The sequence below is a fragment of the Ixodes scapularis genome, unplaced genomic scaffold (genome assembly GCF_016920785.2).
Source record: "Ixodes scapularis isolate PalLabHiFi unplaced genomic scaffold, ASM1692078v2 ptg001583l_1__unscaffolded, whole genome shotgun sequence".
Lineage (NCBI taxonomy): Eukaryota > Metazoa > Arthropoda > Arachnida > Ixodida > Ixodidae > Ixodes > Ixodes scapularis.
The window spans coordinates 808,988-826,708 of record NW_024610169.1 but is presented as its reverse complement, the minus strand read 5'-3'; the positions used below and the strand labels follow the sequence as shown (position 1 = coordinate 826,708).

The window sequence follows — 17,721 nt, the reverse complement described above, 5'->3', positions numbered from 1 at the left end:
GAATAAACGAGAAAGTTCTAGAAGTCCGTGACCCCTGCGCGCGGTAATATGACGCGATATCCAAGTAGCGTTGTTAGCCCCCTTTTTTTAAAACTTTTTTAAAATTCTTTTGTGATTAACCAGGCAACAAGGCCCTCACTGAGGATGTTACACGCTGGGTTTATATTATAAACTTTGGGACCCCTCGCACTAAGCGAATGGCTTTAACGAGATTCTATGACACAAAACGGGGCTAGAAGAACGTAAAAAAAAGAAAACACAGCGGGTGTTTTGTCTTTTTTTTTGTATTTTCCTGACAACGCAGCAGCTAAAAATTTGCGAAAACAAATGCAACGAACTACCAAGCCCGGCAGATATTGCGATACTCTCGATACATGATCATAAATGTATTACACTAGTGAGATACAAACGCACTTTTCAAATGTACCTCGATACAGAGATTTAGATACTTGTGTCTTGAAAGCTACTACGCGCCCAGGTCTAATTACTCAAACACGTCGACTCACAGATCAAGTTCGGCACCTTCCAGGTGCTCAACTTGCTTCAAGAAAGCTACCACAGAAGACGGCGGTACACTTTGAATAACATTATGTACACAGCTGGTGCGCGGAATGACAGCCGGATCTTCCTAAGCTACACCTGTTTAGAGTTAAGGCCCGTTCACACTCTTGCGACCGACTTCGACCGAGTGCACTAAAACTTCTTGAAACCTCTTACAACCTCTTAGGACAACGGTTGCTATAGCAACCACTGCGTTTTGCTACGACCAGCTAAACATTTTGTTCACGTCGTACGTAGTCGCGTCGTACGTAGTCGCGTCGACAACCAATAGCAGAACGCTAAAAGGGCTCGGCTTCAGCCACTAGCAATCGACATAGTCAGGCAACACTGGATGATGCTACGGTGCTCGCTTCTCGTCCCAACATTGCTGCTCCGGCGAGTAGCTCACCCCTGGCCCCGATCCCGCCGGACTGGCCCGATTCCGGCAGCAGTGATGTGCTGCGGACACTGTTCCTGCAGTGTGTTGATGCATATGTAGCGGAGTCAGGGAACGACGTGGACTGGCTACTTGTGGCACGAGCGTCCGCAGCGATGCGCCTGCGTTCCCGACGGAGGGAGCCACGCGAGTGGATTCGCTTTCTGCTCCGGTCCCGGGCAACGCACGGTGAATTTCACCAGCTTGTCCGGGACATGCGCCTCGACGACGGAAGCGACTTCTTCCGATACTTCCGCATGACGCCGCAAAGGTGGGTACTTAACTCTCCTTGAACATAAACAGTCACAAAAAAGATACGTTTGGATGTTTGATCGTCTCGGTGGCTCTGAGGCAAAGGGCCGCACTTTGCTTATGATTCGCCAGTTGGCGGGTTCGAATTCCGCCCGCGGTGCCTGCTGTGTAATCGAGAAAGAAAGTGCTCGAAATTGTTTCATGACTGGGGCGTGCCATGTAATCTACTGTAAAATAGTTTGTCGTTGGGCGAGTTGGTGAACGTGCGCTCGTGTTTGTTTCTCTCTCTTGCGTCCGTCTTTTTTTTTGCGCAAAACCATGTATCCAAACATGTAATCTAATTCGTTGATTTGGTTCGTAAAACTCCCGAGTTTTACCTTTTTCGACCATGTGCAATTACTTCACTATGGCTGGGTTACGTTCATGTAACCAGTTTTTCTTCGATCACTTTTGAAGAAAAGATTGAGAAAAAAACAACATTGGCAGGTCATTTTTGGTCACTTTCAGTAGACTCCTGTCAGCTGTGTTCGACAAATTCTAAAGTGCACAAGTTTGTCTGCTTTGATTTCATTGTACCGAGAGGACAAGACCAAATTACAAAATAGTGTTTTACAGGCTGTTCCTGCAATTGTTAATTTCAGTGGCTCACTTCTTAAGAGTAGCTTCCCACAGTATTGAACAAATTGCTTTTGAGTACAAACATTAATAACCACTTTGTCTACAGATTTGACCACCTGCTCTCCTTGGTGGGGCCTCTTCTGCAGAAAAAGGCGACTTTCTTCAGGGAGCCCATAAACCCTGCAGAACGTTTGTCGTTCACAATCCGGTAAGTTGAAGAACCTCTCAAATAACCTTGCCATAAGCCAACTTAAAAAAGTGTACATGTATGGGAATTCCGAGGCAGTCCTATTTATTTAGCCAAAGTAAAGCAGCTATTATACATCCTATATCTCTCGCAGCATTCCAGTGCATATACATGCCTTGCACTTACGTCATTAAAATTGCATGCTGGAGGGACGTCGCCATTATGCTGTACCAAATCGTCATCGCTGCATAGGAAGTTCCCTGCAGTTGCCGTCAGTTTGCCTCGCTGAGCGAAGGTTTTGCTACGTAGAATGGTTGCATGTGGTTATTAATTGTGCAAACAGGACTAAGAGCAACAAGCGTCGTGATCGTAACACCGTCAGGGATGCGAGATTTTTCAAACTATCGAAGATGATCTTCGCTCAGTGTCGGCGGACACAGGAACTGTCATAGAAGCGAAGGAGCATGTGGTTTGCGAAGATTAACAGGGCCGACTTGGTCACAAACGGGAACACACAGGTGTGCAGCGAGCACTTTGTTACAGATAAGAAATGCTTCTTGTCGTTCTCCGTTTTCAGGACGCGTTCACCCGGTTGCTGTCGCAAGAATGTAAAACTCGGCGCAGCATTGTCTGCTGCGCCGAGTTTCGCGAACGTGAGTGCGTCAGCGAATGGCGCTTTTTCTTTGTTTTACAGGACCTCCTTCTAAGTTGTTCGATGACACGAATCCTGACTGGGCGCCGAGTTTGAAGCTCGGTTACACGGACGAAGGAGATTGCTAAGCCTCGAGTCGCAGTGCTCGAGGCTCAGCGAGTTACGTTAGGGAAAAAGGCGGTGTCGAATGTCGTGTCCACGCCGATGTGAAGTTCGTAGGGATCCTCGCCTTCGCAAAGTTCCACCTTCTTCGCTTATCTCGCTCTCGTAGGCCCAACGAGCTCGTCGAAGTAATCTCCGCAGAGCAGCAACATCCGCTCCTCCGGCGATGGCATATTTAGCCCGTAGGCGCTGGTAAAAATAGATTAAAACTTTTTGTTTATAAATTGTGCGAAAAACAACAAACGCACACACACACACAAAAAAAAACTCTATGCTCTCAAACTGCGTAAACACGTCACGGTCGGGCGAAACACGCCGTCGACTACGCTTTGTAGGTTCTCCGGTCCCCCGGTGGTACGGAGCAATTGCGATGAGGGCGGGGCATCGCGGCGTGACGTCAGGCGCAAGGCATGTATAAGCGCTCTGTGTATGCCTTCATGACATTCAGTTATCCACGGTCTGTGTACTGAAGTGACTAATCGCTACCTCGCTGACTCCGAGGCAAAGCACCGGCTATGGATACTCAGGTGACGGGTTCGTATCTTAGTTGAGGTGCCCTTAATCTGACAGAGGCTTATTGCGGAGAGGGTGCCGTGTAATTGAGCTTTCGGTTGAACGTCAAAAGATCCCCAGGTGGTCCAAATTAATCCTCAGTGCTCTGCTGGGGCGTGCCAGGTGCCCGTCGTTGGTGTGACACGTAAAACCCCGAGACTTTTTTTTTTTAAGTGACTAATGCCATGCAAAATGCCTGACAAAGAGAGAAAAGACAGTGTGCCAAGGAAGTGAGGGAAAGGAGGAGACGAGGGCGTGCAGGGACTTCAAAACGCAGAGCTCTCATTGAAACGATTAGTGGGTAGACTGAAAGCTAGCAACCGTTGTCTGCACTGCACTCATCAAACACGTTCGAACGCCGGCGTCTGGTGTTTGGCTTTCGCATTCGAACACACGAGTGCAGTGCAGATAAAGGCGGCCTTTGTATCCGCTGCAGTGTCGAACGCGTGAAAACGTGGAACGCAGGCGTCTGTTGTTTGGCTCTTGCATTCGAAAGGGTTCGACTAGTGCAGTGGAGACAAGGGCAGCCTTTGTCTCCACTGCACTCGTCGAGCGCTTTAAAAGGTGGAACGCAAGCGTCTGGCATTTTGCTGTCACATTCGAGTGGGTTCGATGAGTGCAATAAGACAATGGCTGCTAGCTCTTGGCAACCCACTAATCGTTCCAATCAGCGCTTGGCGTGCAAGGCCATCTTGACACTTTTCCGTGAGGAGACTCCTGGTGTGGGGGATCAGTGGCCGAATGTGTTAATGCACCATGACTCCAAGCAGGTAGAGCAAAAGGTCCATGCTGCGGGATCCAGGGAGCCTGGCCTAAATCCCCACGCCTACCCGTTTCAATTTGAATGAGCATCGCATTGGTGTTTGCTCGTGTCACCACTGCACGGTGTATGTTACGGCTAGCATTTATACTACACTGGCTTAATTTATTTGCAATATAAAAAAGGTTCCATGTTTTCAGAGTTCTTGTTTTTCAAATTGGGGGTGTATTTTTGGGGTTTATTGTCCCCACGGATTGGTTGTTTTTCAACGACAATGTTGAATAAATATGCACGCAACCCGAATACTTGAAAACTTCCAAGGACCAAAATTGAAGGAAATGGAATAAGGTCTGTGGTTCCTGAGAAAGAAGCAGGCACTTTACTAATAGCCCTCTTCTGGATCAGCACAAAATAAAGCTGTACGTAATAAGTTTGTTCCCGTGAAGCTTGGGCTCTTGTAATTCAAGGACAGCTCGAAATCAGTTTTTCAGTTTTCCCAGATTTTGACAAAACTGACTTGGGTTTATTTTTCTAGGTTTTATTGGTATTTACTGAAAGCATGGAACCCTGATTGTAACCCACTGTCATCAGATTTCAAAGGTAGAACATCCTTTAACTGTCTACATACAAACATCTCATTTACATTATTTTGAGCCCCACTCATCTTTTATATCACTCTTTTTGTTCTCTGTTGCTCCAAGCATTGACTATTTCTGTTGCTTGTCTAATAGCCCATGTATCATTGTGACCCACAACTTTAACATTTTAGGTGCCTGGCTCATGGGTCTTCTCAGCAGCTGGCATCCATGTGCTACAGGATCGGACGATCGACAGCAAGCAACATCCTACGGGAGACGTGCTGGGCACTGCACCATGTACTGGACCCATTGTACCGCCCGGTGAGTATGTCAGTGTTGCTGTTATGTCCGGACCTAACGTCACACAGCGTCGGCTCATTCAGTTCAGTTTCCAGCCGAGGCGGGCTGTTCATCCATGTAGAACATAACCGCACTTTGCTGATGAGTGTGCAGGCTGCTCCGAAGTCAACCTTGAAATTCAAGCACCTGTTGTCAACTGATACGTCCGCTGTGAAGTTCAGCACATTGGTAGTATTTGCACGGTGTTCAGCTCATACAGTGTTGACGTAGCCAGTGAGGGAGGGTGCATGACAATTGTGGCACACTTGTCTGCACCTGGTGCTGTTATAGATAGATGCTGTGATTTATGTGCGAATGTTTCGTATCCTTCCGCTTCTTGATGCATGCCTTGACAATGTGTCTGCATTTCTTGCAATAGTTGCAACATGCTGCCTGAAATTTGTAAGTGTCTGGAGTGTGCTGCGCATTGCATCGCCAGCAGTGCTGAGCGTTCTAATATAGTTCGTCTGGTTATTTGAGCGATCCTGGTTCTGCATTTTGTAGCCACTTGTACTTCGTTGTGCACTTCCTTGAATTCAGCTTGCCTCTTTTTCTAGCCTTCCCGCGGCATTCTCTGCTCGCAGGGCAAAGTTGTAGCCAAGTACGAGCTGCCATTACTGCCCTATTTCTGTTTCCCAGAAATGCTGACCACTGGCACTTTTGATGACAAGGAGCGAACCCACAAAAAGCCTCCATTAGTGACAGAAGCACAATGGTGTTTATGCTCCATCGTACAAGTTATGTGCTGCACTACACTTCCTCCACCCCTAAGCTGGCAGTATGGTGGGAGCTACATGCTTGCCAGAAAAATCAACCGCCACCCTTTCGTCTTCTGACCGCTATTTCTGCTCGTGGCCACAGAAGGGAGCATGATCATGTGACAAAAGGTAGACACACGACTAGTCGATTGAGCAGGTAGCTTCTAGTGCCTGGTCAACTTAGGAGTTAAAGAAGTAAATCAAAGACACAGGCTAGGTTTTGCTAATTAACCATTTATACAGAAACTTCAATTCCCTGTGCAGCAAAAGCCCTATCTTAAGCCAATATCTCATGGCTGTGATCTTAATGCTTCACAAAACTCTTGAAGATGCAACAAACACAGACAACAACCTCTTGTGCAACCACAGTGATGAAGTGAAGTGAATAAAATAAGGAAGGTAAAGTGAAAGACAGTTATGACTGCATCTCTTTACCAGAAATTAATGCCGTGGCTTGTGCTGTTTATGAATACTTCGGATTTGACGTTCTCTGTGTAAAGCGTACACTCCCTGTAAACTCTCAACTGCAAATAATTGCGACCAATGCAACATTACGGCTGTTTCCCAAATCCAACTCGAATGGATCCGAGTTACTGCAGCAGATCATGTCACCGGACAAGACAGATAAAGAAACGCTGGACGCGTTTAGGTTTTCAAACACCAGGTACAGAACCTTTACCCTACAGTGAGATTAAGTCAATTTGGGAACACGGACTATGAGTGCTGTGCTAGGATCACTTGAAAAAACATCTTAGTATTCATGGCACTTATGCCTTTTTACAAAAAGAAACTGTAAATGGTGTAACATATGACACTTCTGGATTTGAGGTGTTTGGTATGTCTTGGTGGTGTTTGTGTGATTCTGGCTAAGACTTGGTCAACTGTTGTTCTAGGCCCCCGACACTGCCCAGTGGGAGCGGATCGCAGCAGAGTTTGGCAGGCTGTGGAACTTCCCAAACTGTGTCGGAGCCCTGGATGGCAAGCACGTGGCCATCCAGGCCCCGTCCGGTGCGGGCTCCGACACCTTCAACTACAAGGGGTTCCACAGCACTGTACTCATGGCCAGCTGCGATGCCACTTACAAGTTCACTCTCGTAGATGTTGGGCAGCCGGGGCGGTTTAGTGACGGGGGAGTGTTCAGAGAGTCTGAAATGGGGCGGTCTATGCTGTCGGGGGAACTTGGTCTCCCGCCAGCTGGGCTCCTACCCCAAACAGAAACCAAGCTGCCTTTTGTATTCGTGGGCGATGAGGCGTTCCCCCTGCTCCCTAACCTCATGCGCCCTTTTCCCAGGAGAGAACTGCAGTTACTCTCTCGAGTGTTTAACTACAGACTCTCCAGGGCAAGGAGGATCATTGAGAATGCCTTTGGCATCTTGGTGGCGAGGTGGCGCATTTTCAGACAACCAATCCAGGCTTCTGAGGAAACCCTGGAGGCCGTTGTCTGGGCATGCGTCGACTTGCACAACTACTTGAGGGTGTGTGATGAGAGTGAGCAGGGACATTGCCGCTACTGCCCTCAAAACTACGCTGACCACGAGAACCCTTTGGGTGGCGTGGTGAGCGGAGGCTGGAGAGCTGATGTAAATGATGGCACTGCCCTGTCAGATGTAGGTTGCATCAGCTCGACTGTGCCTGGCGACAGGGCTAAGGCGGTGAGGGACGCCTTCAGCAGGTACTTCTGCTCTCTCACTGGTGAAGTGCCTTGGCAGTACAATGTAGTGTTCAGGGGCTCAGCACCCAATGCTTAAAGGGACAATGCAACAATTTTAGGTTCGAAAGAATTTGCAGTTTTTAATTTTGACATCACCTTACCACGAGCTATAGAGAAACCACCTCATTCTTGTGAAATATCGCAATTCCATTGTGTATTAGCAAATAAAAAAACAAGGAACGTTTTGCTATTTACAGCTGGAAGTGGCGGCCATGGGAGCTATGGCATGACACCAACCTCGGTGCATTGTAATAACTTGGCAAGGTGTGCTACTATGTGCTCAATATCTAATGCTATCTTTCATAAATATTGTCGTTTCAACATGAGTAAATGTCTACAAATCCTCATATCATTAAAAAAACGGCACTATATTCAGTTCTATGTCACTTTTTTATTTTTATTTTAAACAAACTTACATGCAGAAGCAAAATTGGTTTTCAGCTCCTTTGCTCCACACAGGACAGGGAACAACTACCACAATTATTTGACCGAATTCCAAAAATTGCTGCACAGCCCCTTTCACTCTATCGATAACATTCCCCCATCTTTTAAACATTGTAAATTGAATACATATAGGGTTCTTGCACTTGATGCCATTATAGTTGGAAATCCTAGCGGCATATTAAAGGGCCACTCCGCTTCATACTTGTTTTTGAAAAACCAATGCAGTCCTCTTCAGTATCACCTAGGAAGACCACACGTCAAATATTACAACGTAGTTCTCTAAATGTTCTTTAAAGGGTGCGGCAAACTTTGCAACTCGCCAAGTTGCCGAAATTGGCTGACTCGAGCGGGCGAATTGAGGCGCAACCAACAGCGCAGTCAAGGCTACAGCGTGGGCGTAGCCAACTTTGAGCTAAACGTCATCACCATTGCCCCCAGTTTTTACTTCTCCGGGCAAGCGTAATGTGTAATGTCAGCAACGTTTCTTCTTAGCGCTAAGCGGTGTCCGCATGATTGGCGTAATGCGCCTGCGCAACACGTTTCTTGGGAGCCGTCTTGTCGCCTCGCCGTTACCGCCATCTCCCGCGTCGCAACCGCCCTCGTCGTCTCCCTGTTTGTGATTATTGTCTCTCGCAATTTAGTCCACACTACAGCCACTACGTGTGCAGACTTATGCCGTAGTTGGGCAGACGTCACTGAATGCTGTAGACACCAAAACTTGGTGAAGATTGTGGTGCAGACGACACTTGCGCCTGGCACACGCCCGCCCCGATTCCAATCCTGCCCGTTGTCGTGTAGAGGATCACGTGACATGTTGTACCATGTGATAGCCATGTTCTTGGCGGCCCGAGGCCAATGTTGCCAAACGGAGCCAAAGTTTCAGTTTCAATTTTTGCTCGTGTTTAAAATAGGACTTAAAAATATATATTCCATTTTTCGCAAAGCAAATGATGTAGTGTTTTTTACTAGGGCTTTTTAATGCGAAATCACTCATCATGTCAAAGTATTTGAAATCGAGCGGAGTTGCCCTTTAAAAAAAAAAACTATGAAGTCTAATGTTAATAAGCCGTCTGCGGTATTGCACATTGTACCATTTTCCCTATTCATTTTTAATGTAAGCGATTCTTTGCTAACGTCATCCTAAATCCCAGACTAACTTTTTTTTTTTTTCTGAGCTGCCTTAGTGGGCTTGACTGTGACTGCAGAAGCCATTTCAGTGAGCAAAACCAGTCTTGAGGCTTGTCTTAGGTTTGAGTGAAGACCGGTATGTATAAAAATTGAGCACCGGCGACTTGTGCGGCTGGCACAGTCAATTGTGACGCAAAGAACTAGCGTTCTGGAAAACAGTGCCTTTGCACATAAAAAGGCATAAAACAAAAGCAGACGAAAGTGAACATGGATTCCAACAAGATTTCAAGCCAGGAATATTCTTTCATCATGGTCTCGTGCAGGGACCCTAAGAAAATCTTAGTGACACTAAAAAAAATGTATGTTGGTTATATTTCCCCATTTCAAATTTGTTGGATGCTTTCTCTCCTCTTGCCTGTAATGCAATTTTTTTAATTGTGTAAACATAACAAAACAAAACTTTTTTTTTCTCTTTACTTTGGGAGGCAGGCACTTGTCAAGCAAGAAACTAATTGTTCTTCTGCTTTCTCTCCAAATGAATTAAATTGTGATTTCCTTCCTGTGACTTGGAATCCATTCTACAATTGCAGTGTGTCCATTTTTGATAGCCTCTTGAATTGAGCAGTCTGGATCGGTGAAGGATCACGGAATGTTTTGTTCAGTTTACACTTAAATTTAAGGGTAACTCTGGTTAATTACGAAGATTTTCAGTCAATGGTTGATTAGATGTCAAACCTTATCTCACAACTGCTCCTCATTGAAATATTTTCATGCAATCTTCGTTTGAAGTTTACCACAAACCTACCCTAAGCCGTGAACTCGGATGATGCAGAAGTAACAATGCCTGCCTGCGGCAGGCATTGTTACTCTTGCATCATTACAGGCATGGTTTACCACTACAAACTGCAACGTTTTATGGGTGGCAGGCCGCTGTGCAAGGGTGCGTGTTTTCTGCTCTATCTGCAGTCAGTTACATCCGACGATGCTTGATGGACTGTCTTGGCAACTGCGTTTTGATCAGGAGGCTTGGTCAGAGAACTGATATTTTTCTATGTTGGTGTGGTGTTACCTTTTTCCACGTATGCAAATAAAAATTTAAGAAAACGAATAACTGACTTGTTCAAACTGTTTTTATTTGAGGAATATCCCAGGTTTCTCAATTAGCAATGTATGTGTCATCTCTTAACACAGACCCCTTTATTATGAGAACACTTTGGGAGACAAACTGGGTAAATACATGCATTTTTGTCTCATTATTATGAATAACTCACACTATGGACATTTTGCTTTGGGAATGAAGGTGTGCATTAACGAGACATCACTAAATCGCACGACTTGAAGTAAACAAATGTCATAAGTCGTAGCACTAATTCATTATTTTGACGTCTCCAACTTGGGACTTCAAATCGAAAGTAGCCGGGGAAAATGTCACCTTGCTTGCAATAGACGTTGCAGTTCAACACACCTTTCTGGCCACAAATGTCCACTGCTGCTTTTATGACGTTTTAAGTTATGGGGAATGCAAAGAAACTCAAAATACAACTCAAGTATCAGCCAGCACGTGATATTTGCTTGGTTGTGGAAAACATTACAGAATGCTCTCGCGTTCTGTGATGTTTTGGATTTGATTCTCGTGTCACAAAATTTGCAGTCAATTGCATGACACTTGCTGTAGGAAGATGCATGTCTCTCGTACAACCACAATGCAGATTGCTATATGGTAATTTTTTAATCGGTGTGTTGGAACCTCGGTTGTTTGTTTGCACCAGTCAATGTCAAGGAGGCAATGTTTGCAATTGCAACACTTTATTGAACATCACTATCATTTCGTAAGCAACCTACATTCATTATGCAAGTTATACACAAACCAAAAATAAAATCTAGGTTAAACAGCAAACCCAGATGCAAAGCGAGACTTTGCGACGATTTGAAGATGCGCTCGCACGGTGTGGAAGCCTAGAGGCACAAAAATTGTTCAAAACTCTCAGTGCTTTGTACTTTACATTTGTTATGTAGTTCACGCACTTACTTTTGCTATGTGCAGCCAATATGAAAGAATATCTAGCTCGTTTTTGTTGGGCATTCAAAACTTTAGGTGAGACACGTGCCGAAATGACATGCAAGAGTTGAGAACATTGCCACCAGACGTGTCATGCCTGAAAGGGTCAAATGTCGTGCCAGTCGAGCACACACACACTATGCAAGACCTTTCCAGCGCCATGTAGGACCAAAACTTCTCCGGCATGCGACACAGCGACATGGGACCGTCGACACTCACACCTCCAGTCGGAAACTAAACCAAACAAAATGGCTACCACCCTACTATCCCTGCAACAGCTGCATTGACGGGGGATGTCAAAATAATTTTTTAGATATGTTGGCGATGGACGTAGAAATAGTCAATACCTTATATTATTTCATCTGCAATAAATACACTAAAACCATGACATAAACTAAACAACCAGCAAAATAACACATCAATATATTTTATGCACAAGTAAAGAAGATAATAATGCATCACAGGTGGGCATACCAATATATTCCTATCATGACATGCAATAAAAAAAATTAAAAATGAATTTTTTGCTAATTGCACAGGTCAAAACAGAATGCATAACAAAATAATGCATCAATGCAACATTATAATCAAGAAATAAAATAAACAATGAGTAAAATAAAACATCTATGCATTTTGGGCTATACAACATTCAAGGTACACAATATCTCACTATTATCTTTTTTTTTTTTTTGGTTTCAGTGTGTGCACAAAGGCAGGAAGTACTTGGTATTGATGTTGCTGACTTGTAAAGGCCCGTTCGCACAATTGCAACCGACTACGACGGGCTGAGCCAAGATCGGTTTTTAAGCCTCTTGCGCGACGGCTTACAAGCGGATGCACTGCTGCAGAGCCTGTCGGAAGTCGTCGCAGCAAGAAGCTTAAAAACCGGTCTCGTCTCAGTCGGTCGTAGTCAAACGCAAATGTGTGAACGGGCCTTTGTCAGTTGTAGGTGCTTTTGGGGGAGGGGCTTGGGATGACCCACTCAGCAGAGTGGCACTTGCCGCTGAAAGTAGAAAGCAGCCGCCCCTTCTGCCGGCATGCTGCTTCCGTATTCCCCAGACACAGTTGCCTAGTTTGCTGAGCCCTTGTCGGTTCCGATAAGCCTTGCTGTTAGCTCGAACCTGACTTTATAACAAATTTTTCCAGGAGCAAGGAGTTCGAAGCCTAGCTTGCCGACCAAAGTAGACCATTTCAACAAGCTAGGCCTCCATTTTCAACATACTTCGCTCCACTGCCTTTTTTAAAAATATGTTATAATCTCAAACTCGAGCAAACGGCAAGCCTCGTCAGGACCAACACGGGTTCAGCAAGCTAAGCAACCAAGTCAAAGGGGGGGGGGGGGGGGGGGGGAGGAACAGCATGCCAGCAGCAGGGGTGACCGCTTCCTACTCTCAGCGTCAACTGCTGCTCTGTTGAGTGGGCCCTCCCAAGCCCACTCCCAGTAGTAGCTGCACCTGATAACAAGCCAGCAGTATCAACATCATGTTTTGTGATATCAAGGCTTATTCCTGATTTTCTTTATCGCTAAGGGCTTCCATCTTTAGCTCATATGCCATCTTGTGCATGTTAAGTTTAAAACGGCTTTGATAGCTAGGTGGCAGGCTCTCAACCTCGCTGATCATAAATGCCATAAATGCACTATTGGGTGTGCTTATATCAAGGTGAGGCCTTGTGCACACCCTGCCCATCTGACGCACAGATTCTTCAATAACTGTAGCCAGAGCCGCATCCTCTTGAGCCCTGCCCTGCGGAGAGGTGCCCTTGTGCGTTCTCTTCCTGGAGCGCAGTGGGACTGGCTGCGGGGTTTGTGGCTGCCGCTCAACCAGGGCTGGTCTTGGCGGCGACAGCAGGGTGGGGTGGGCTCCTGAAGGTGCGCACTGCGGTGGCACCAGCTGAGATAAGGTGGGCACCTGGTTGCTCTGCTCCAGCTGAAGGAGCAGCTGGCAGGTTGGAGACAGCTGCAGGTCATCCTGCAATGAGTCCTAGGAAGAGTGCAGCCTTGTTACTCAACCACAATTGGCAGGAACAAAAATAGAGTTGCATTAAAACATACATTGAAACATCCACTCCAATAATATATATTGAAATTTTGCTTTTTATTAGTTGATCGTACTCATATGCTTTCTGTAAAGGTGTGCGGAAACTTAGATTGAAACAGCCACTCCAAGAATATATCTTGAAATTTCGGTTTTCATTAGTTGAGCGTCCTCATATGCTTTCTGTACACGTGTGAGGGTATCAAATTCTTTACTGCAAACAATATTGGAAATTTAACTGCAAATCAAATTAAGATAAATTACATTTCATACAAATTGAGCAGGAATAGCTTAATAAAACATGGCTGGAAACCTTTGATACAAAGCATACCTATCAAAATGACTAAAATATTATCTATGAAACATTTCACTGCTTGCATTAAGAAAAGGAAGGCCCAGAAAAAACAAGTTAGGTGTAACATGGCAAGCGAGGCAATGACTACCTTATTTATTTGAATATTGCTGAAGGTTTTCTTTCTTGTCACTGCCCTTTAAATTTGGGGGTTCAACTATAATCATAACCGGCAAAGGCTGACCTGTAAAAGCGAGCAAAAATGAAGAGACCATCAAGCCAACCGAGATTTTTTCGACACATGAGCCATTTATCCTCGCACACCGGTGCAGAGCAATGACGACTGATGGATGAGTGCCAGTGAAACGCAGTTAAGCTTTTCTGTTTTGCTCTGATGTGAAGTGGAGAAGCTTGACTCCAGCTACCAATTCCGGCAGATGCATCTCTATATATGAGTTAGTTTTAGGGGTTTACAAAGAGTTTTGTTGCTGCTTTAGTGTGTTTTTCAGAGTATTTCTGTCTCCTTTTCATGTATAACAGACCCGTGCTCTTTAAAAGAGGGGAAGGGGTTGTCTGCATCAGGTCTACAGTGACTAGAATGCATTCTCGACTCGTGCCTATACACCAGCTCATGTTTACAAACAAACCGGAGCGCCCCTAGCGGATGCCACCGACGCCGTGCATGCACGGTGGACGGTGGGCAAGAAGCTCGCCGTCGCCCATAAACAAACCATTGAATTGCGTTGTTGTCGGCGTCGCTGGGAGCCCCCGTGCTCTTTTTCGCGCTGGAATTGTTGATTCTACGTCCTCCTAACAATGTCTGACTACTTGAGCGGCTTCAGCAAAATTAACGAAGCAAAACTTTGCGTGAATACTGTGACGTGCGGCGATTCATTTTACGTGGACGCCGCAGAATGGGCGCTAAAACCCGACTCCCACGATGAAATTGTGCTCGCTATTTTCAGTCGCGACATCGCACGGGCTGCAAAAGCGTGGACCATAGCTGAGATGGTGGACGTCGATACTGAAAACTGCGAGTAGAATCGGGCATTACAAGTCGGTGATGGCCACTGGTAACAATGATCAACATCTTCTTGTATCTACTGTTTACACTTAGCCTACTTACCCCAACCAACCACCTTCAAAAGTGTTTTGAGGCCTGCACTTAGTTCTTATCGCAATTACCGGGTCAACGTTTGGTTTACGGGCCGCTGTCGTTTGAACGAGCTGACGACAAAAAGCAGACAAGTTTGAAAGAGCAGACAACAGTTCGAACGCATGCGCGATGGAATGCGGGAAAGAAGCATTGCATCCCGCATCAACAAACCATTGGAATGTCACGTTGTCGGCGTCTGCGTGAGTGTGTATACTCTTTTTCGCGTTAAAATTGTCGATTCTACGTCCTCATAGCAATGTCTTACCACTTTAATCGCCTGAGCGAAATTATGAAGGCTCATTGCGCCGCTAAACTCTGCGTAAATAGTTTGACGTGCGGCGATTCATTCGCATGAACGCCGCAGAATGGACGTCAAAACCATGATGAGATTCTTCTAGCTATTTTCGGTCGCGACGTCGCTCGTGCTGCAAAAGTGTAGAAGGTAGCGGCGATGATTGACGTCGATACTGAAAATTGGAGGCAAGAACAGACCAAGCGTAACAAGTCGGTGATGGCCACTGGTACCAATGATCAACATCTTGTATCTACTGTTTACACCGAGCCTACTTAAGTCTTTTGAGGCCTGCAATTACTTCTTATTGCAATCACCGGGTCAAAGTTTGGTCTACGGGTCGCTTTTGTTTGAATGAGCAGACGACAAAAAGCAGACAAGTTTGAAAGAGCAGACGAAAGTTCAAACGATCAGGCGGCCGTGTGATTTTGAAGATGCACTGAGCCCGTGGGTGGTCCGGACAACTTGGTGGTTTTCTCTCAATCATGTTAGAACAAAACAAATACATCTGGCGACCACAAAGTGTTTCCCGCACAAGCAATCGTAGTTCGACAGCGTCTGGTTTGCCCTTTTCACGGCTACTATCCACGTTCTCAGATGAACGGAGGGGGCAGAAACACATGAAAACTAATCTTCAAACCTTTCCAGACTCTCTTGGTACAGCCCCCGTCGCAGGATTTTGAGGAGAAGGCAGGTTTTCTGTCCGGTTTCTTCCAAAAAATCACAGGAATGCATGTCTGGCACGGCGACTTCTGCCCACCGCCCCAGACCGAAAGTGCGCCTGACGCGCCACCACCGCGGCGTGACGTAGGAGAGTTGAGTTTGTGTATAGTGTCCTACACAACTCACGTATTGAAGGTGGTTCCAAGGTTGGAGGGAATAAATCGCATCATAAGAGCTGGTATGTCATTCTGTCAGACACTGCGATACTGACGGTCTGTTGTAGAAGTGTTCTGGCACAAGAGACGAGGTTAGTGTAAGCGCCTCTGTCATCACAGCATCCCAACTTGTTGCTGTAGAAGCCTCTTTGTACTGTGAAACAGAGAGAGCAACAGCATGACACTTCTATGACGTCATCAGGCTGAAATTGACGGACCACATTGGGAAGAGTAAACACGCTTCTCAGAAACACTCTCCAGGTACTATAGTCACGTCTATTAAGTGCCATGGCAGTGTCTGTGCCTGGATGAGTAGTAGCTCGGTCACTTCCATATGCGCAAGTATCGGTTGAAGGCTCAGCTTTGTCTGGTGTAGTCGAGACGTGCTCGTCATGGAAAGCATTTCGTGCTGGTTGCCTTTTTTTTAAGATTACATACTTGGTCCTCTCAGCTGACAGATCGAGTCTGACACCTTTGAGATGTCATTTTGTAGCTACTAAACGGGGAGTATTCCTGTGGCCCACATCTCATTCAGCCAGGCAAGGATCGTCTCTAGCCTCCTGTTGGGTGTTGCATAGCATGTTTGCATTGATGCCATCCAGGCAGGGTGCACTCAATTTTTATATGACTGGTCCATTCGTATGGGTCCGTGTTCATGACTGGGCGTGAGGCGTCGCAGACCTAAGGACTTCGGACATGCTCGACTGTCTAATACCCTTTTATCTCAGTCCTGGAATATTTTATTCTCTTTATGTCACTTCCAAGCAAAGCAGCATATGGTCACGAATGACAGGCAGAGAGATGGTTAGTGCAGTAGCAAACTAAATGTTGAATAGAGGCGAACTTGTGCCCAAAACAAGAAATACAAAAAGGTGGCGTTGAAGGTCGGCGGTGTAGCACGATCGAGCGCAAGAGCGAGACTGCCTCCGGTGCTCGCGACCTTTGTGCTCCCTAATCCCTTTGCATTGCTTCACACGTCCTACATTATTAATGGTGCACTAGCGAATGAAGAATGCATCGCTGAAAGACTAAAAAATAAACTAATTATTAATGCAATGAATGCATAAAACATCAAATCCCACTCCTCCTGCATTTGATTCCTGCCCCAAATAAAATAGACCTTTTGGCAAGAGGTATTGCTATTTTTCTGTATTTAGCACACACAATCTTGCCCAGAGCAACTAGCATGCACTCGCTGAACTGTCCTTTTTTCCTAACAGCGAGTTTTTTTTTTAAACAGTGAATACCAGTGGCACTCATGTGCATACTGTATCTGCACTCCTGTGTAGGTGGCAGTCAGAAATGCTGAACTTTTGATCTGAAAGTATTGGAACACCACACACTTGGCCTGTTGGCAAGTACAGAAATTAAAATAGAGATCTTGTGACTTACACTGGTGTCCGTGTCGGGGATCTCCTTGTCCGTCGCCTCAGGACACTCATCTGGGTCAGGAATAGGAGCGAAAGCTCTCATGAGGAGCTCTGCAAATTAAAAGGCTTGGCTTAAAAATTAAGCATTCAAAATATTTCATCAGTGTGATTGCCCAACATGCTCAAGATGAATCAACACACATGTCTGTGACAAATGAGGTTTGAACTCAATATATGCTCACGCTACTGTCCAAAATGTTTTGTCATAATCCCTTTACAATTATGACAGGCAAACTCCTCGGCCTAGCAGTCATACAGCAACAACAATATTGTCCCTTTACAACATTGAAGCATTGCCAATGTACACTCCAGGCTAACCTCCAATAGTGCTGAATCTACAGGCTGCGGCTGTAAGTACTGACATGTGGGGCAAGCTGCCTTTTTTGCTCCATTTTTAATATTTTACCACCTCCAAGTTGAGCTCTAAAAAAAAGGACATAAAGCATCTTGCAAAATTATGT

At 45.7% G+C, this 17,721-nt stretch overlaps 2 protein-coding genes across 2 annotated transcripts; one reads left to right on the top strand and one right to left on the bottom strand.

Moving 5' to 3' along the window:
• The first annotated feature begins 1,181 nt into the window (after positions 1 to 1,181).
• On the top strand, positions 1,182 to 7,582 carry LOC115325031 (protein ALP1-like). The gene is made up of 4 exons (XM_040206513.2): positions 1,182 to 1,247; positions 1,953 to 2,054; positions 4,929 to 5,058; positions 6,728 to 7,582. The coding sequence occupies exons 1-4, from the start codon at positions 1,192 to 1,194 to the stop codon at positions 7,580 to 7,582; spliced, it is 1,143 nt and encodes a 380-aa protein (XP_040062447.2). The 5' UTR covers positions 1,182 to 1,191.
• Positions 7,583 to 12,678: 5,096 nt separating this feature from the next.
• LOC121834571 lies at positions 12,679 to 17,624 on the bottom strand. Its single transcript, XM_042288292.1, has 3 exons — positions 17,579 to 17,624; positions 17,223 to 17,311; positions 12,679 to 13,158 (listed from the first exon to the last, which is right to left on the bottom strand). The coding sequence occupies exons 1-3, from the start codon at positions 17,622 to 17,624 to the stop codon at positions 12,679 to 12,681; spliced, it is 615 nt and encodes a 204-aa protein (XP_042144226.1).
• Positions 17,625 to 17,721: the final 97 nt, after the last annotated feature.